Below are 20,848 nucleotides of genomic sequence, written 5' to 3'. Positions count from 1 at the left end.
AAAGACTGGTAGAGAGCATGCCAAGACGCATGAAAGCTGTGATTGGAAATCAGTGTTATTCCACCAAATCTTGATTTCTGAACCCTTCCTAAGTTAAATCATTAGCATTTTGTTGAATTGAATATGAACTTGCTTTCTTTGCATTATTCAAGGTCTGAAAACATGGCATCATTTTGTTATTTTGACCAGTTGTCATTTTCTGCAAATAAATGATCTAAATGACAACTTTATTTGGAATTTGGGAAAAATGTTGTCAGTAGTTTATGGAATAAAACAACAATGTTAATTTTACTTAAACACATACCTATAAATAGTAAATCCAGAGAAACTGATACTTTTGCAGTGGTCTCTTAATTTTTTAAAGAGCTATCTATCTATCTATCTATCTATCTATCTATCTATATATATATATATATATATATATATATATATATATACACACACACACACACACACACACACACACACACACACACACACACACACAATGTATACGTATGTATCACAGTCAGCATGAGTGGGTTGGATGTAAAGTCTGTGCTCCGACGAGATGGTGAACACCGAACAAACAATGGGGCGGAGCAGACTGGGTTGAGACGATCAAGTAGAAGAGGTGCAGAGGGAAGATCGCTGACCAGTCCACCGGATCTGGAGAAAACACAGGAGGCACAAACTGGAATAGCAACACCAGGAGAAAAGGATCAGAAAAACAGGAAATCCCAGAGCCTTTTCAGAATAATATGCCACGCTGGAAGTGAGCGGTATGGGATCGGGAAAATCAACAAGGAAACGTATCCGCTTAGAAAGTGGCTGATACATAGACTGGAGAAAATAGAGAGAAGAGTTCTCAGGAGAAATTCCATCGAAGAACTGAAGAAACGAGGAAGAATAAATAGGCAGCAGGTAATGAGAAGATGAGAGACAGGTGAGTGTAATAAGAAGCGCGCTGGCGCAAGACTCGCTCAATAGAGACAAGCCATGTGCACCGACACGTGATAACTGTCAAACACCAAAACAAACATCCCCCGAGAGAGATCACTCACGCACACACACACACACACACAGAACAGCCAGATCAGCCCTGAATCCCGACATGCATTCCATTCAGAAATGATCATACCTATGCCCTGTTCCCCTCAAAGACCATCCACTGAGACAGAAGGCTTAAAGGTGTAATAAAACGTCATTATGAACTTACTTTATAAGTAATTTTTATTGAAAATTCTTCAGCGTGGCCATCATTATCATTTTCCCTTTGAAGTGCACTGTAAAGGCATCATTTTATGCTGTTTGAAATGCAGTAATATGTCTTTTTGTCTCAAACCTGACAACTTGTCACACACGAATAACAAAAAAAATACATGAAATCCGATCTGACCGTTCAGACTGTGATGCATTAACAATAATCAGATTTTAATTGGATTTATAAGCTCCTTAAATGTGGTTTGCATCAGGCTTCTAAAAATTATGTGTTTATGTCCTGTTTAGAGAAAAACTAAATGGATTTGAGTCAGATTGGCCAGAGAAACTTTTTTGTGTGTGTGTGTGAACACAGACAAGAATTTCTTTCTTATTTTTTATTTTTTTAAAGTGCAATATGTAACAATTTTCATGTAATATTCAGCTTTTTTTTTTTGCCAATGTGTAACGCAACTTAAAAAATGAGCCCTTCCCGGACTGCCTAGGTTGCCTGTTAAAGCCTGTAGACTGATTTTCATGCGAAGGGAGCGGGTCGCTTTTGCCAGGAAAATCCAAAGGATGTGACATTTATGTGTGCTCCTGAGAGCCTTGCCTCAGTGCTTCCACTATTCAACAGCGACAACAAACTGCAACACTAGGTAACGTTATCTTAGGGATGGAATCCAGCAAACAGCCAGCTCCCACACAAACTCAGAGTAAGCCAAAAAACAACAACAACAACAACAAAAATAGACTTATTTTTGAATCCAGTCTAGCTAAGCGGGAACGTGATCGTGGTCTAGTGAAAACTAGAGTGAACATCTGCAGGGCATTTGATTCCAGGAGGGACCTTCGTTCGGTTTTGGGGATCAAAACCGACCCTGAATTGGCGTTCTTCTTATTGGACAGGTAAGCTTACATAACTGCAAAGCATATGAAATATAGTGCCATAAGGATTGATCTGTGTAATTTTAGCTAACTTGGTCTTGCCTACTAACGCTGACGAATTGCAAGCTACCTTGCTTCGTAACTTTCAAATAATTTCAACGATCTTCTCTTTATATTAAAGTCAGGTATACAGGATAAATTTAAGCAAATATGCTGGTTTCTTATTCATAGTACAACATATGACACACAAAACATACAATAGTGCAACATAACTGCAGTGCAACAGTAAACTGTCTGGTATAGTTCGGTAATATGTAGCTGTGTATCAGTATGCTATGTTAGCTGAAAAGTAGTTTTAGTTTAGTCTCAAAGTTTGTAGTAAAACAATCATAACTGTGTAATTTTAATTATGCTACCTTATCTGTCAGCATGATGCCGGTGAATCACTGTCAGCCTCTTTGTATGTTACATCTTGTTTTGGTCGATGCTCGCTTGCTCGCATCCCTATGGAGTGTGTGAACGAGCACGAGCAACAGGTAGCTGGCTGCAGTTCACTTAACGGCCACAGGTGTCATTAATAACAAGGGTTTCTAATCTTACATACTGCACCTTTAAAGAGCACCTATTATGGTTTTAAATGTGCCTAATTTTGTTTTAAAGGTCTCATACAATAGATTTACATGCATCCAAGGTCAAAATAAATTGCAGCATTACCTTTATTTCCCAGTGTCAAAAACGACTCATTCAATGATCCGTTCTAAAGGATTCATTCTAAACTCCTCCTTTCAGAGAGCCTACTCTGCTCTGATTGGTCAGATGTCCCAGTCTGTTGTGATTGGTCTACCACTTAGTGTAGTGTTTGAGGGTGGGTCAAAGCTGTTCGCAAGCAGCCAATGAAGACTAGAGGTGGGGTTTTTTGTTAACAAATTACATAGGTTAGTACAGGAAGTAAGTCTGGAATTACTAATGACGCGTTTCAGGTGTTCAGAATCGGTTCTTTCTTTTGGGAGTCAGTAACTCCATTTGTCGTGCACTTTGATTTTTGAAACTTTGCAGATTTTTTGCATTCACAAACAGCTACATAACACACTACATGAAAGGTAATATTTGAAAAACCATAATAGGTGCTCTTTAAATCTGGTCGCTCTTTTCCATGCAATTACAATGAATAAGGTGTGGAGCTTTCAAGCTTCAAAAGAATCATAAAAATATAATAAAAGTGGTCCATATGATTCGTTTGCTGCATTATAAAATGACTGAAATTCAAATTGAATATGAATATCACTGAATATCTTGACATCTACCCTAGATCTCCTTCATGAAAATAGATCTGTCGAGTTAGATCTTTTAAATGAATCACTTACTCCGGTTGAAAAATACAGTCTGAATGATTTGTTTACGAATTAGACATTGCTATGGACATTTCAATGGAGAGCAACTGTAGAGTGGATGTCAAGATTTTAACATTGATCTGTTTCTCCATGGTGTTTTTGTGTCCTTTTTGAAGCTCCAGTCCCCAGTCCTTGTAATTGCACAGAGAAAAAAAAAATCTAAATTCAATCTTTTGTGTTCCATGGAAGAAAGACATTCATACAGGTTTGGAACAACATGAGGATAAGTGAATAATTATATAATTCTAATTTATGGGTGAATGATTCCTTTATTTATTGCTCTATAATGACGTAGCCTCTTTTCTATCCAACAAAGCCACAAACATTGGTTATTATGTATAGCAAATTGCCAGCCTGCCCAAAATAAAATAAAAAATAATAACATTGTATAGGGCATGGAGACAGTTGCCAAAAGTTTGAAAACCTTTTACATTTCTTGAATGACAACTTCATTCTGGCTGAGCTTAATTTTCTTCATCGAACTATATATATCACCTCCAGCATGAAAATATTTGCATCTGCACTCAAATAATCATCCAACTCACAAAGTTCTACTGTGACAGCAATATGTATCTGCATTATGCAACCTACCTAATATGTCAAGGAAAAAGAGAAGCAAAAATGGACCTAAGAGCTTCTAAAGCATCTATGATCAATCAAGAGATGTAAAGGTGAGTGGACTGTCATGCCAAAAACACACTAGACTGTCATCCCATACTTGCACATGCTCAATTTCAGGTCTGGCATCACATCCATGCAGTGTTAAAGGAATAATTTACCCAAAAATGAAAATTCTGTCATCATTTACTCACCCTCATGCTGTTCTAAACCCATATGACTTTCTTTTTTCTTAGAACACGAAGAGAGTTAGGCAGAATGTTAGGTCACTTTTAGTCACTTTCATTGTCTGGGACAAAGATGCAATGACAATTAATAGCAACTGATTTTCTGCCTAATATCTCTTTTTGTGTTCCATGGAAGAAGATATAAATTCATACAGGTTTGGAACAACATGAGGGTGACTAAACAATGACAGAATTTTCATTTTTGGTTAAATTTACCCAAAAAGTTCCCAAAAATATAGGAAGGTGAATCTGTGTTTGCTTATAAATGAGAACTCAATTTAAGGAAACTCCCTGGTAAATATTCATTTTTATCCATTTGGTTGCCGATTCTCTGTTTTGTTTTGTTTTTTTAGATTAAGGAGAGCTAGATGCCTCTTCTCTGTTCTTACAAAAAATAGCATATGTGTATTCAGGCTGACCAATATAAAACATTTAAAACTCAGTAATTCTCCTTTTGATGGCAACGAAGCCGTCTCTATGACAACATAATAGACTCATTCCTGAAGAAGCTGGGAAGCCTGCCGGTTGCTATAACAACTTACTTTTGATTTTAAAGAAAATGATTGTGCTTTAAGAATAAACGGCCCTAAAAAATCCCAATGCAATATATCAATAAGGACACTGTGTATAACCTTTTAGCCAAGTATATTGTTAGCCAAGTAATTGTCTCAATCTGTCTTTCATAAACTAGCTGTAAAAGCCTCCAAGTTGAAATGCTTGTTGCTACATTCCTATCTTGCAGCAAAAATCTGCAAGCCATTAAATCAAATCAAACTTATTTAACTTCATTTGAGTCATACACGCTGTCTACACTAGGCGTGTCTATTGATGTAATGCCACAACTGCTTGTGGCTGTCTACACTAGACACGTCAAAGTGAACGTTCTAAACCATTTATTTGTCTTGTTGGCAGGAGTAGCGCCAGCGTGTGCAGCACAAAACGGCGTGACACTGTCGGCGCGCCACACCGCAACGGACGCTTCCAGTGTAGACAGCTTCATTGAGCAGAAGGGGAAAGGTATGCTTTTGATGCATTGTGACGCACTACTCGCATCCGGTGTAGACAGGGTGATACACATGAAATCCACAATGCTCAACAACTCTGACCTTGATTTTAAGGCAAAATATCTAAAGAAGCTAAAACTTTACCAACTACTTATACTGTGGCAACCTTACAACAACATCATTATAGACTAAAACTAACTGACTTACATCTAAGTCGATCAGGCCAGGAAATTCCTACAGGTATATTTTGGCAACAGTTCCAATTTCGATTTGTCTAAAATATTATCTGAATCCAGCCTAAAATAAAATGTCCAGACAAGAGACTAGTGTTAGCAATGTTAGTAAGCATCTCTGTGAGAGGACGAACATATAGGCGAGGATGTGCTTGGTTCACTTACTCTGAGGACATAAACGAGGACATGGGCCCGACCTCCTTGGCTTTCTGCAGAGCATGTTTCTGATTGAACGCCTCTTCTTCCTCCTCTTCGTCCTTTGGAATAGCAAGGCTATGTGTCATTCAATTGAATTACTAAAGTTTTAGTTTGTGAGACTAAAAAAACCTTGAGCTAGATAAACCTTTGTGAGTTCCTGGGCATTGGCCAAGTTGTCAACAGCAATAGCCAAGAACACGTTAAGGAGTGTATCTGACAATTCTGTCAAGGATTTAGACACAAAACAAAGTGCTATGCAGCATTAATCACACAAACTAAGAAGCAAAAATTCAACCAAGCATATTACCAATCCAGAACAAAGCTTAAAGATGCCATGAAATCAATTGACGAGAGCAGTTTTCTTTTCTGAGTTAAAGATTTTCTATTGAAATTTGAAGTTGGGCTGAACGTATCAGAGCGGTCCTTGTTTTAAACCATGAACTATGATGTGCTACATATTAGGGGGAGAGGACATTCTCATTCTAAAGAGCATTTTATTGGACAAAAACTTGAAAATGGCCCTGAGATTATTATTTTTCCTGAAAGAGAGAGGCTGTAAATTTTAAACGTAAATATCTCCTAAAAGAGAATTTTGTCAAAGTTTTGGATTAAAGAAAGAAATGTAAGTTGAAAGGGTTAAAATTAGTATTTAACAAATGTTAAAAGCATTCAAATACTGTAGCTAAAACTCCATATCTTAAAAGCTGTAGACATCTGTGCCTGTTTTCATAATTGAATATTGTATATGCATGGCAGACATTGCTGGTAATGGATGATAAATGAAGGAAGGATACAATTTCCAAACAGAGTCAGTACAATAAAGTAGACAGACGACCACATCCCTGACTTGACACCACCTTGAGACCGTATTCCATTGTACATGACTTCATTCCAGTCCTCACCAGTAAGAATCTAAAAGGAAAGTTAATTTATTACTATTATCTACATTTCAGAGTATACCAAATCTTTTTTCTATGCGGGGCCACTGTAGTCTCTTGCATTTAACTCATTAAGACCTGAAAGACATGGAGTATAATTTGTGAAAAACAGGTATATTCATACACAAAGTAGTTAAATAGTAGTATTGTGCTCTGATCCTAATTTCCTCCCTGAATCTGAATCAATGTAATTAGATTTTGATCTAAATATTTAGCTGACCTTCTTAGCCATATTTCACTAAGAAATATCCTGAGTCATGCATTATACTCTGATTACTGTTTTGAGTCTTACCTGAAACACTGTCATGATAGCTGCTGGAAAAGTGTCAAAATTAGTGGGGGTGTAGTCTTCAAAAATGAATCTGTAGAGAGAAAAAAGAAAATGCGACATCTGTGTGCAAGCCATTTTATTCAATATGAGTCTGACCAGGATCCTGAATAATACATGATTTGCTTTTACTGACAAACCTGATGAATCTTCTATTGTATTTCAACACCTGTCACACAGTCATGGTTGCACTCCAAGTATTGCTTTGTAGCATGAAATTTGTTGCCAGTGGTCTGGTGGATTGATACAATTCGTTGTCGAGTCAAAAGCGAAGCAGTTGGCTGATGATGTTAAGGTGTTATTGCATGTGACATAAAGGTATGGCGAGCCAGCCATATGCAATTAATTGTCGTCGCTGGCAATCGCAATCACCGGATCACTTCCACAAGAGTGATATTATGCAGAAGAACATGGGAGGGCAGATGTGCAAGCACATGTGAAAAGTTTACAGTACATCTTTCGCTGTGTAACAAAGATCACACTCTGACCTGTGTATTCATATGGCGTACAGATCTTAGACCAACAGAGGATCCAAATGAGACAAAAACTGACCTCTTCGCTCAGTACAAAGAATAAAAACTTCAAAGATGCATGAGCGGTGCCAGAATGCTCTTTCTCATTTCAAAGGTAAAGGGGGCATTTACATAGAAGTCTTAAGCAGCAATAAAAAAAAAATGAAAAAATCATAGAGAGGGTGTAAAATGATGATTACATTTTTTTTTAAATTGTGTTTTTGGTGCAAAAAACTAAATTACTACCATTATAAGTAAACCTTAGGGAAAAAACATTAAATAATAAAGTATGATATGTATGTATGTATGTATGACCCCTTTAAAGGGTAAAAATAAATGCATTGCATCTCATGATGTCCACAAAATTGTCCACTATGTTGGGTGTTGCTTGTCGGATTGATAAAATATATATTACCTTCCACCGAAGAGTTGCATGCCCAGAAGGGCAAAGACCACAATGAAGAGGAAAAGCAGGAAAAGTAAACTGATAATGGACTTCATGGAGTTCATGAGAGATACAACCAGGTTCCTCAGGGACGCCCAGTACCTTAACAGCACATAAATACAGCATCTCTGAGTTCAGCAAAGGGACATCCAGAAATTGAGCAAAAGCATCACAGGTCAGTAAATAGATTATTGCCTCTTATAGTGGAAAATAAACCCAGGGGGCTGCTATTCCAGGCGGGCTTGCACTTACTTGGTGATCTTGAAGATTCTCAGCAACCGCAAGGCACGCAGAACACTGATTCCAAATGATGTGCCTGGTCTAAAGAACCCCCAGAGAACCTCAAATATGCTGCCCACTATCACCTGGAAGAAATTCATATATATATAGGCTTGATTAGATTTCATTATCATAAAAACATGCATGTTTCATAATTTCCTTCTGGTCTCGTTTCTTTATTGCAGTATCAGCTTGAGGCCTATACAGTACATTGCATACTTGCTATTGGGTTAGATCAGCTGCAAATGTTCTTATACTTAATGCTATAATTAAAGAAGTGTGTAATTTCTGTGCCACTAGCGTGACCAAACAGAACTGCAGAATTAGGCCTTGTTCAAACTGCCACTAAAAATCAGATTTTTTGCATATCCAGATTGTATCCAGATGAGTTTTTGATAGTCTGGACAGCAAAAAAAGATTTCCGAATCTGATTCAAACCACATGGGGAGGTGGTTTGAAATGCGATTGAAATCTGATTTTTTCAGATGTGTCTCAGTCTGGATGCTCTGGCTGCTCTAATCGGATTTCAAATGGACTTTTGCGTCACTCTTAACGCGACACACAATGATGACATAAAAAATCAGTGACTGCAGCACGGAACATCACAATATTTACCAGTCTCCTCCGTCGCTGAGTTGTTCTTGTGCGATGGAGGAGTTCTGCACCGCGACTGGACAGGGCGCTTATTTGGAGAGCGAGATGATTCACTTCCATTTTTCCCACACCTGTTTTGAAAGCATCGTCACGTGGGTACGCCTACCTCGTTACCAAAGCAACCCATGCAGATAGGTTGGTTATGTCTGAACGCGCAAATCTGATTTGATCACTTGCAATTAATAGTGCGGACAGTCTGCCTGAAAAGATCTGATTTGAGAAAAAATCAGATTTGCCATCAGTCTGAACATAGCCATAGTCACTGTTTTCAAACTCTTCCCATCTTCCATTAGTTATACAAACAGGTAGGTCCCAAACTCACACCATTTGTTGAGTCAATGTTGCTGTGTCAGTCTTGTCGCAACATTCAAACAAACAGAGCTATGATTTGATAGTGTCACAGACTCGCTGTGTTAACGGGTTGCAGAGTCACTTAGAGTTGACTCTGCATATTAAGCTGTGATATGATAATTTTAACATTAAAAAAATCACACACATCAGATTTTAAAGATACTCTGATAATTAAAGATTAGCCAATGCAGTGTTATTGAATATGAACTAAAACTGAATTTAAATTAAATAAAGCCACATATTGATATTCAGAGCTGGGTTCTCAAATTTACATAGAAATTAAAGACGTGTTCATAGTGCCTTGAGTGGCTTAAAAAAAAGATCATATAAGATCTCCAGTTTCATCTCCTCTTATTTCTTTGCATGTCTTTTATCTTTCATGATTATTTTTGGAGTCACCTCCTCTTCGACACCTAAAAGAGGATTATGGGAAGGATAACAGCAAATTCACTTACCCCACAATCAAAGCAGTTGAAAGAGGAGTGGAAATAGAGTCTGGGCCCCAGTCCATACATCTTTAGAAACATCTCAGTGAGAAACAAGCCCAGAAACAGGAACTCTGCATAGTCTGCAGTAGAAAGGAATGGCTTGAACGTTACGTTACGCTGCTAATAATTCACAATGCAATAAATCAGTAATATTCACTTATTTGCTGTAAAAATAACATTAAAACCACCTACCTAATATTGTGTAGGTCCCCTCTCGTGCCGCCAAAACAACAACAACCCGCATCTCAGAATAGCATTCTGAGATGCTATTCTTCTCAACACAATTGTTCAGAGCAGTTATCTGAGTTACCGTAGACTTTGTCAGTTCAAACCAGTCTGGCCATTCTCTGCTGACCTCTCTGGCACCAACAATCATCCATGCGATTATCTAATCAGCCAATCATGTGGCAGCAGTGCAGTGCATAAAATCATTCAAATACGGGTCAGGAGCTTCAGTTAATGTTCACAACAACCATCAGAATGGGGAAAAAAATTTGATCTCAGTGATTTGGACCGTGGCATGATTGTTGGTGCCAGATGGGCTGGTTTGAGTATTTCTGTAACTGCTGATCTCCTGGGATTTTCATGCACAACAGTCTCTAGAATTTACTCAGAATGGTGCCAAAAACAAAAAACATCCAGTGAGTGGCAGTTCTGTGGACGGAAATGCCTTGTTGATGAGAGAGGTCAACAGAGAAGGGCTAGAGAGGTTCGAACTGACAAAGTCTACAGTAACTCAGATAACTGCTCTGTACAATTGTGGTGAGAAGAATAGCATCTCAGAATGCTATTCTGAGATGCGGGTTGGCACTGTTTTGGCGGCACGAGGGGGACCTACACAATACTAGGCAGGTGGTTTTGATGTTGTGGCTGATCAGTGTATATATATTTAGTTTGCTAGATACTTCTAAATAAAGACTTAGGGGGGAATTCTCTAAGAATGAATTGCGCATGGTAAAAGCACTGGTTATTTGCACGTACTGTCTGCGCTGGTTAACTACCAGATTCACTAAAGGAATTATGCAGATCAGGCAACGGTGCAAACACGGCCAAATAAACGCTGCTGAATGCAATTTGCACGTGCAGTTCTGATCTTGCAGGCAGATTCTGAGTGCTATATTTTGGAGGATGCAGCAGACAACCGTTATCTGAAACAATTTGGCAGAACTGAACAGCATCACTATGGTGATCCAGACAGCGGAATCAGCACTTTAACATGTTGAAAGTATGCTAGACTACACCACACATCTGAATATATGCTAGGTTTTAACACTTTTCTCCAATATTTGATGAATTACTGCTGATATGATGATAGAAAATGTACACAAACATCTCTTTTAAATAAAATTAATTTTACTGCCTGCTTTCATCCAGCATAGCAGCCCGTGAAATGTAAAAAATATTTAAATTGTGCCGGACAATTTTTCTGAATGAAGCGCAACCTATAATAAGCCTAATTCACATAGAAAGGAGGCTTGTTTGTGCAGAAAGCAATGACAATTACTTGGTGCTGTAAGCGGAAAGGTATGCAAAAAATTGTCATCCTCCCTTAAAGATATTAATGAAATAAGTGTCCTGAGATATCTCACGGTCTCTGTGATAGCCATACGCTTTGTAAACAGTAAACAAAAATGTGTCCGCAGACACTGATGCTTTTCACCTGTCAATCATTTTGCTCATTCTCACAGTATTGTAGTTGCAGCGAATTACTGAGGCTTACTGCCATTCTTAAGCTATGTTGTTCATAACAGTTGTCTGTTGAGGGCGCTATTTGGCTGCTGATGTTTTAAACAACAGTTTCTGCACGATGTCGGTCTCAATAAAGTTAATTTGTTATCTTTGGAGTGTGGGGTTTTGTAAAGAGAGGGCATGGCTAATTCAGCAGCTTAGTCTCGTGGAAGTAGAATGACTTAAATCGCTTACAGCACCTTTAATTTAAATACTCAAGGTGCAGTGCAATTTCAACACTGATTGCACCTGCTTAAACTAGATTGCGGGTGGTTAGTGAATAAGACGCAGGTTTTTGCACTGATGGTTCTCAAGTAAACGTGTCTTATTTTAAGGAAGTTTGCATAATTTTACTGGAAAACAAGACAAAAATACTAAATTAGAAAATAATTCTTGCAGTGAATTATCAGTCTAACAGCGAAAATATATAAAGAAAATAAATGATAATTTTGCTCATGGTCTTACAGAGAAAGCTAGAAAGCCATGGAGGCTGTTTGTGATGTACGATGGCTACACAGAGTGTGTTGAGGGCCACCAGACTCAGAACAGTCCAGTAGAAAGTGTGAGTCTTCACCATACGGCGAATGGAGATCCGCAGCATGCGTTCCTTCCGACGGAAATAGGAAGTTGGTCCTCTTTTAGTGCTGCGTATGCTGGCTCTGTTCAAAGGCATCCCTGATGAACAAAATAAAGATATATAGAAAAGCAAAACAACTTGAAACTACTGTTAGATTCAGAGGAAAATCTAATGAAACCATAAACATGCCCTGATCATATTCAGATTGCTGCTGGAAGAAGCCACTCACCTACAGATGAGATGTCTGCATAGTGCTCCTCTGGAGGTCTCCGGACATCATCTGCCCCTCTTCTTTTGATGGTGGTGGCTCTTTTCAGCACTGAGAACAGATGAAGCCATTTCTATTATTATTCCAAACTAAACAAATCAACAAATTAATCAACAAAAATCTGTAAGAAAAGTATTTTTCTTTTTTCTGTTGCGTCAAGGTGGGTAGCCTGTCCACATTTAATTTGTTCAAAATTATGATACAAATAGCTGTATATAAATGCTGCTGTATTCACCGCTTGTCATGACCATAATAAGAGTTTTCGACTAATAAAAGATTTTCACTGTTACAAGTTTTAACTTGTAATTAAAAGTTGGTTACTTTATGAAAACTTCTCCCACTTGAATCTCAGAGTTGTTGTCGCCTAATTACAGTAATATACAGTACAGTACATCAATATACGTATAACATATATCAAATATGTTCTGATTGGCTGTAAATTTGTTGCAACAATGGTGTAAACACAAATCCATGCAATTACATAATATGTACAGTATTATACTCAAGCCCTTCAGAGAGCAACCCGGATACCCACCAATAGCAAATCTCATACCAAGGTCCACAGTCAAGTCTCAGTCTCTACTGATGCCTTAAAAATTGTTTGCATTCTTGGGCCATTTTTTTTTTTTTTTTTTAAGTCAATCCTCTATGATGATCATAGATGAGAACTGCACACAGCAGGGACATATTAATGAATTCACCATGGTTACTGCCTGTTTTCCATTCAGAGAGCCTCTGGGAAGCTGTCAATCAATCAACATTTAATAAAAACCTTTGTTTGGGAAACCTGTCTCCTTGCACAGGGCTCGGGTGATTATGGAAGGTTATCGCTTCACAGATGCGCACCAAGCAGGATCATGACATTCGATTTATTATGACATCAGTCTGAATATCCCTGTAATGCATTATAAGACCTTTGAATCACAACATCTAAATAATGTCAAATACACAAAAAAAGGCTTTTGAATAAATTATGAAATCTGGGACAGAGAGAGAATGCATTTGTTTTCCTCCCCTTTTCTCCCCAATTTGGAATGCCCAATTCCCAATGCGTTATAAGTCCTTGTGGTGGTGTAGTGACTCGCCTCAGTCCGGGTAGCGGAGGAAGAAACTCAGTTGCCTCTGCGTCTGAGACCGTCAATCCGCGCATCTTATCACATGGCTTGTTGAACATGTTACCGCAGAGACATAGTGTGTGTGGAGGCTTCACGCTATTCTCCACGGCATCCACGCACAACTCACCATGCACCCCACCGAGAGCGAGAACCACATAATAGCGACCACAAGGAGGTTACTCCATCTGACTCTACCCTCCCTAGCAACCAGGCCAATTTGGTTGCTTAGGAGAACTGGCTGGAGGCACTCAGCATGCCCTGGATTTTCACTCGTGACTCCAGGGGTGGTAGTTAGCGTCTTTACTTGCTGAGCTACCCAGGCCCCCCAAAAAAGAGAATGCATATTTACTAGGACATTCAAAATAAACTCATGGCCTTAACCCTAACATCATTAAAAACACACACACTTGCATCCCACAATATACTGTATGTGGGAAAAGCAGAGAGAAAAAGAGCAGAGATCAAACATCTCACCATCTAATGCAGACGGTCCAGAATTTTTGTTCTCCTCCGCAAGCATAACCTCCTCTGAAAAATGAAAGACACAATCAAATTGTGAAAAGTTTCATACAGATTTACAATGTTAAAGAGATGTTGCATGATACTGCATGATCTTCACTGCAAATAAATAATTTTATTTTAGTGTGTTTGTCTTGTTTCCCAGAAATTTAATTGGTAAATTGTATTGTTTTTTTCTTGTTTCAGTATAAACCTCACAAACTTTTGTAAGATTTATGCATAAAACAAGAAAAAAAGGATTGCTAAGGGTGTCAGAAAAACAAACTTATTTCAAGAAATATTCTCTGAAAGTCTTATTATTTTATACAATTTTACTTCCAAAAAATATCTTATTTTAATGATGTTTAGATATTTTTACTGGAAAACGCTGTGGCACAGCAGTATGTTTTGACAGATATGATTCACTTTGTTTGTTTTGCATGGTGCATTTGTGACAGATGCCCCTGTTTTATGTAGGAGTACCTGCACGGTCGATCCAGGCCCGATACCCATTCAGCTCCCTCTCGATCTGCTGCTGTCTCCTGAGCTTCATGAAGGCTCTTCGGTTCTCCACTCGCTCTCTCTCTTTAGCAAACTCCCTACAGGAGCCGACAACATACAATTACCCACACAGAGAGGGACGACAGGAATGGGAACACATTTAATTTATCAAGTGTTCAACCTGCAGAGTGAAGGAATGAAAGGCAGAGTGAGAGAGGGCTGCTTTCCAGTTTGCATACTAACTCGACAAGATCGGGATTGAGAAATGACTCAAGTCAGATTTGCTTTTATTTTTGTATTATTTGAGAGTATGCCTTATTATATATCACTGGCATATGGTCTTACTACATATTCAAAAGTAGTGTTGTAGTACTCAAGTCCAGGACTCGGACTCGAGTCCGACTCGAGTCGCAATATTGATGACTCGTCTCAGACTTGAACACTAATGACTCAACCTTGGACTCGAGCAATGAGTGCTTTCTGACTTGGAGGAGAGGACTCGTTACAACCGTTAACCCTTTAATAGCTTGAGATCACATGCATGTCATGCAATGTACTGATTGCGTGGGCGCGAATCTCTGCGCTCGCACACGGATTTCCTTTGCTTTCGCTAAAAACTGGACATGCACTCTCATATCTCCCTGCTCTCGTTCAGAATGCGTGTGCCACTCAAAACATGTCATTTGTACTCGCAAATCTATTATAACGCAAAATAACTCTGCCTCTGATTATTCATACAAATTTTCTGCCTCTGTAGATGTGGTATAGCGAGGGAGAATACCGGAGTTTGAGGAATCAACTCGCCATTTGGTCGGTGGTAATAAATGGTTAAAGTTGTACTGTAAGAATGATATTCTGATGCTCACTGACAATGTAAGAGACATGAGCAAATCAAATGACAGAAACCATTAACATAGAACACGTTGCGACTCAAGTCCTCTCAAAACTTTTACCTCAGTAGAAAACTTACCTGCACAAGTTTGTCTAGAACTCATAAAGGATTTTTCAGAATCTATGTGGCGGCACATACATAGAAAATGTGAAAATATGTAGAACAAAATCGTAAATCATTATTACGAGTTTACGAACGGGAACATAAGATCATGTTGAAGTGTGTTCATGAGTTTATGACAGGTGCAGTTTCACATAGAGATGGAGACTGGCTCGTGTGATGCGAGTTTATCACAAATGTAGGCTAAAATAATTAAGTAATCCCATTGTTAAAAGGACAAATCCATCCATCCATCCATCCATGAAAAATAATGTGAATTGCTCCAACATCTGAATTATAATGAATTTTGAAAATGTAACACTAGAGGACAATACCTGAGAAAAAAATAAATAAACTTCAAATAAATGGCAAGAAGGCACTGTTGTTTACAGTGGAAAGTTATTTTCTGACATCTCATTTTTTATTTCTTGATTAATGTATAGGCCTATATACAACATTGTGATAGATAGATAGATAGATAGATAGGTAGATAGATAGAAAAAATTCAAGAGACATGTGTAGAGGCTGTGGGTTGAAACAGTGACAAGGTAACTGACTTAATCCACCTCTTTTCTGTAAAGATGAAGTTAATCGACTTCATATTAACCTCTGATAAAACTCATTACCCTGGGCCAGCTCAGACATTAGGTTAGATGTAGTGTCAACATAGCTTAGAGACCACACTGATAAATTGTACTCACCCTGACAGGACTCCTAATACCAGATTCAACACAAAGAAAGAGCCAATTATTATTAGAGGGATGAAGTACAGCCAATTCCAAGTTGGGCCTAAGGCATCGTTGGTCTGTATAAACATAAAAAAGGAAGTACATATTTCTTAAGCATTATAACTAACATAGGGTAAATGTAGTGTTTCTGTAATTAAAAATAAAGCAAAATATACATTGAGGTTTTATTTTGCAGTAGGGCTAATTATCATGCATGCAATGCGATAAAATTATAAGCCATAAAAAAGGTATTGTCGATCACTTGGTTTTTATTTCTGCAGTGTTGCACTCGGTATCCCTGCCAAATGTGAACTTTTATTGGTACAAAATCCCACTCCTCATAACTGTATATTAAACATTAACTATGTTCTGACTGGTTGTGTATTGTGCCACATCACACAGCAGTTCCCTATCTGTCACTCACTCAACGTTGTGTTGATGTAGTGACACTAGGGGTCACTCTTGGGAGCCCCAAACACCTCTGATTTTGAAAAAAGGCCAATGGCAATTGGCAAGTGGAATTTGCATGCCACTCCCCCGGACATACAGGTATAAAAGGAGCTGGCTCGCAACCACTCATTCAGATTTTCTCTTCGGAGCTGAGCGGTTGAGTTCAGTGAGCTGAATTACTCTGCCGATCCATTCACCTCGAAAAGCTGTTGGATTTAAAATGCATTACAGCAGCTACTCCCCCTCTTGCACTAGTGAAGTGCAGAGAATGCCCCTGGGTGCTTCAGCAGCTAAAAGAGTATATTCTTCCTACTGAAAGAGTATATTTTCCCTTCTAAAAAATTGGCTTTAACGGAGAGCGTCTTTTTAAAGATGCCTCTCCGTTTGTGTGTATTTCCTGGTTGCGGTCGTTACCTCTCCGCTTCCGATGGCCACGATCACGGTCTTACGTGCTTGGGCGCTGCCCACGTGGAGACAGCATTTGTGGACGGGTCAAGTTCTCACTGTGAGAGCATGACCATGGCAACGTTGCGGTCACGGTTTTTCCTCCGTTAGAGCGAAAGACCACCCCCAGAGGCTCCCCGCCTCGGTCCTTCTACCTACGGGTTTGAGGCCGCGTCGGTTAGCACTGAGGGCGATTTGGGGACCCCAATGGGAGCCACTCCGCCAGATCTCCCATTCCCCAGTACGCTCGTTTGCCCCGCTGGGATGAGACCACTGGCTCGTCTCAGGGCGAGTTCGCGATCTCGTTTCGGAGCTCGCAAAGTGGATGAGCTCTCGATTGCAGCATCGGAGAGCGGGATGTCCAGTCTGATGCTGAGGACTCGACTGGGCTCCCACCTTTGGGTGCGGTTGTCCAGTCGCAGCCCGACGAAGGTCACGGCACGGACTCTCGGGCAGGCGATGTCCACCCTGGTGGTCCAGGAGCGCCACCTATGGCTCAACTTGGTCGAGATGTGGGAAGCTGACAAGTTACGGTTCCCTGACACCCCCGTCTCCCAGGTCAGCCTGTTCGGCGACACCGTCGAGGACTTCACCCAGCAGTTCTCGGCAGTGAAACAGCAGACGGAGGCTATTCAGCACATCCTGCATCGGCATGGTTCAAGACCTTGCATCTCGTCTGCTCGTCGACAAGGGCATCCTCCTGCTACAACAACACCGGCTCCACCGCAGCCCGCCCCCATGGCCCGGCCCCGGCATGGAGATACCAGTAGGAAGCAGACGCCACCCGTCTCACGGCCGGCCGCCAAGAACCAGAGGAAGGCTTCGAAGCACCCCTGAGCAGGTGACCCAGGCATGTGGAGACTTGCTGCAGGCCTAGAGATGGTAAGCAGATCACTCCATCCCCTGTTGGAGGGCCAGGAGGAGAATCCTTTGCCTTTTCGTTGATTCGCCGCATGCCTGAAAAGGAGTGGTTTCCTCATTCCCTGGGTCACATATCCGGTTCTCACGGCCATCATTATCAAGACCACCAGCCACCATTCCTTTATGGCAGGTATGACACTCCTCCCCCCCTCCCCGGCTGATCCTATGGTGGGTATCAGGAGCCAGGTAAGTGCATCGATGTCCCTGGACTCAGCATGGCAACGGGGCTCGAGTCCTTTGACGTGGCGCCTTAGGCTCCGTCCTGCCGCGAGGCCCCATCCACCGGTACATCCAATGAGATTGTACCCTTAGTCCCCCTCACCTTTGACGCATGGCTTGCGCTTCCCAACCCATCATGATGGCTGATCCGGACTGTCCGACTCGGCTACGTGATTCAGTTCACCAGGCGCCCGCCCAGGTTCAGCGGCGTCCGCTTAACCTCGGTGAAGGGTGAGAATGCCGCCACCTAGCGTGCGGAGATCGCTACCCTTCTACGGAAGGGTGCGATAGAGCCTGTCCCTCCGGCCAAGATGAAGAAGGGGTTTTACAGCCCCTACTTCATCGTACCGAAGGCAGTGGGTTACGGCCAATCCTGCACCTGCGAGTACTGAACCGGGCTTTGCACAGACTCCCGTTCAAGATGATGATGCAAAAGCGCATTCTAGCGAGCACCCGGAATCAAGATTGGTTCGCGGCAGTAGACCTGAAGGACACGTACTTCCACGTCTCGGTTTTACATCGACACAGACCCTTCCTGCGGTTTGCTTTCGAGGGCCGGGCATACCAGTACAAGGTCCTCCCCTTCAGCCTGTCCTTGTCCCCTTGCGTCTTCATGAAGGTTGCAGAGGCAGCCCTTGCCCCACTAAGGGAAGTGGGCATCCCCATCCTCAACTATCTCAACGACTGGCTAATCCTAGCTCACTCTCGGGATGTGTTGTGTGCACACAGGGACCTGGTGCTCACGCATTTCAGCCGGCTGGGGCTTCGGGTCAACTGGGAAAAGAGCAAGCTCTCCCCGGTTGAGAGCATCTCTTTATTCGGCTTGGAGTTGGACTCAGTCTCGATGTCGGTGCGCCTCACAAATGAGCGCACACTGTCTGTTCTGAACTGAAGGCTTTCAGACGGAGGACAGCGGTTCCACTGAAAATTTTTCAGAGGCTCCTGGGGCATATGGCATCCTCAGTGGTGGCCACACTGCTCGGGTTGATGCATATGAGACCGCTTCAGACTCGAGTCCCGAGATGGGCATGGCGCCGCGGAACACATCGCGTGGTCTTCACGCCTATCTGTCGCCGCCTCTTCAGCCTTAGGCCCAACCTAGCATTTCTATGGGCAGTGGTTCCCCTAGAGCAGGTCTCCAGGCACGTCGTGGTTATGACGGACGTCTCCAAGATGGGCTGGGGCACCGTATGCAATGGGCACGCAGCCGCCGGCTCTTGGACTGGCCTGTGGCTGCGTTGGCATATCAACTGCCTTGAGTTGTTGGCAGTACTGTTTGCCCTGCGGAGGCTCCGGCCATTGATCCAGGGCAAGCATGTGTTGGTTCAGACAGACAACACGGCAACGGTAGCATACATCAACCACCAAGGCGGCCTACGCTCCCGTTGCATGTCACAACTCGCCCGCCGTCTCCTCCTCTGGTGCCTTAAGTTGCTGCGAGCCACTCACATCCCGGGCGACCTCAACACCGCAGTGGATGCGCTGTCATTACAGGTTACGCTCAGGGGAGAGTGGAGACTCCACCCCCAGGTGGTCCAGCTGATTTGGAGTCGATTCGGTCGTGCACAGGTAGACCTGTTTGCTTCCTGGGAATCCTCCCACTGCCTGCTTTGGTACGCCCTGACCGAGGCACCCCTCGGTATAGACGCACTGGCACACAGTTGGCCACACTAGGACTACACAAATATGCGTTTCCCCCAGTGAGCCTACTTGCACAGACCCTGTGCAAGGGTAGGTACTCCACATGCGCTGGTTCCCCATAGGTGACCCCGTGTGATATATCTGCCACTAAACAGTTTCCCTGTTGGTAAACTGCATCTTCCTTGGGCAGAGGGTCCTCTGCCCCCAGTCACCGTGTTTGTAGAGTTCCTCCCCCTCTCGGGTAGGACCTACCATGGGACTTCTCCACATGACATACTTCCGACAAGACTCGGAAAGACCATGTGACGTATTTCCACTCGAAATCCCCCCCCCTTCGGGCGGGGTGTGGTCTCTGCAGTGTCTTCCCCTTGGGAGTGACATCCCCCCGACGTAGACACTTATGGCCCCCAGCTGGTAAACAAAATTCCACTCTTTTTGGGGAGAAAAAAGAGGAAAAGAGGCCACGGCTGGGCTAGCCTGTCCCTATTTGTTGAGCAAGTTGGGTTTTTCCCAAAGGACCGTTCGACGCTCATAAGAGCGTTGGGGGAGGTTACGTGATGGCCTGGTGCGCTGGCTACGAGACACACAGCGGTCTGCCCGTCTCGCACCGCCAGTCCACGTAACACAGTTCAGCTTATTGTGCCGTTTTGAATAGGGACCCCTAGTGTCACTACATCGACACAATGTCGAGTGAGTGACAGATAGGGAACGTCCTGGTTACTTTCGTAACCTCCATTCCGTGATGGAGGGAACGAGACATTGTGTCCCTCTTGCCACAATACTGAACTACCCGCTGAAATGGCCGGGACCTTGTCTCGGCTCCTCAGCACAAAACCTGAATGAGTGGTTGTGAGCCAGCTCCTTTTATACCCGTATGTCCGGGGGAGTGGCGTGCAAATTCCACTTTTTTCAAAATCAGAGGTGTTTGGGGCTCCCAAGAGTGACCCCTAGTGTCACTACATCGACACATCGTCTCGTTCCCTCCATCAGGGAACGGAGGTTACAAAAGTAACCAGGACGTTTTGCATTCAGTG

The 20,848-nt window shown here is 41.9% G+C and overlaps 1 protein-coding gene across 1 annotated transcript in view; it reads right to left on the bottom strand.

Annotated features, from left to right (window-relative positions):
- LOC127414712 (probable voltage-dependent R-type calcium channel subunit alpha-1E) overlaps positions 1–20,848 on the bottom strand; it is a 229,162-nt gene that overhangs the window by 69,223 nt on the left and 139,091 nt on the right. The window contains exons 8-19 of the mRNA XM_051652917.1: positions 16,113–16,216; positions 14,403–14,518; positions 13,896–13,949; positions 12,268–12,357; positions 11,927–12,136; positions 9,701–9,813; positions 8,214–8,326; positions 7,932–8,063; positions 6,969–7,038; positions 6,533–6,650; positions 5,884–5,951; positions 5,706–5,797 (exon numbers count right to left, since the gene is read on the bottom strand). Of these exons, the coding sequence (XP_051508877.1) occupies positions 5,706–5,797; positions 5,884–5,951; positions 6,533–6,650; positions 6,969–7,038; positions 7,932–8,063; positions 8,214–8,326; positions 9,701–9,813; positions 11,927–12,136; positions 12,268–12,357; positions 13,896–13,949; positions 14,403–14,518; positions 16,113–16,216 (1,280 nt within the window). The remainder of the gene's footprint in view (positions 1–5,705; positions 5,798–5,883; positions 5,952–6,532; positions 6,651–6,968; positions 7,039–7,931; positions 8,064–8,213; positions 8,327–9,700; positions 9,814–11,926; positions 12,137–12,267; positions 12,358–13,895; positions 13,950–14,402; positions 14,519–16,112; positions 16,217–20,848) is intronic.

Source organism: Myxocyprinus asiaticus, chromosome 24 (assembly GCF_019703515.2).
Source record: "Myxocyprinus asiaticus isolate MX2 ecotype Aquarium Trade chromosome 24, UBuf_Myxa_2, whole genome shotgun sequence".
NCBI lineage: Eukaryota > Metazoa > Chordata > Actinopteri > Cypriniformes > Catostomidae > Myxocyprinus > Myxocyprinus asiaticus.
This window is presented reverse-complemented; position numbering and strand designations above follow the sequence as displayed.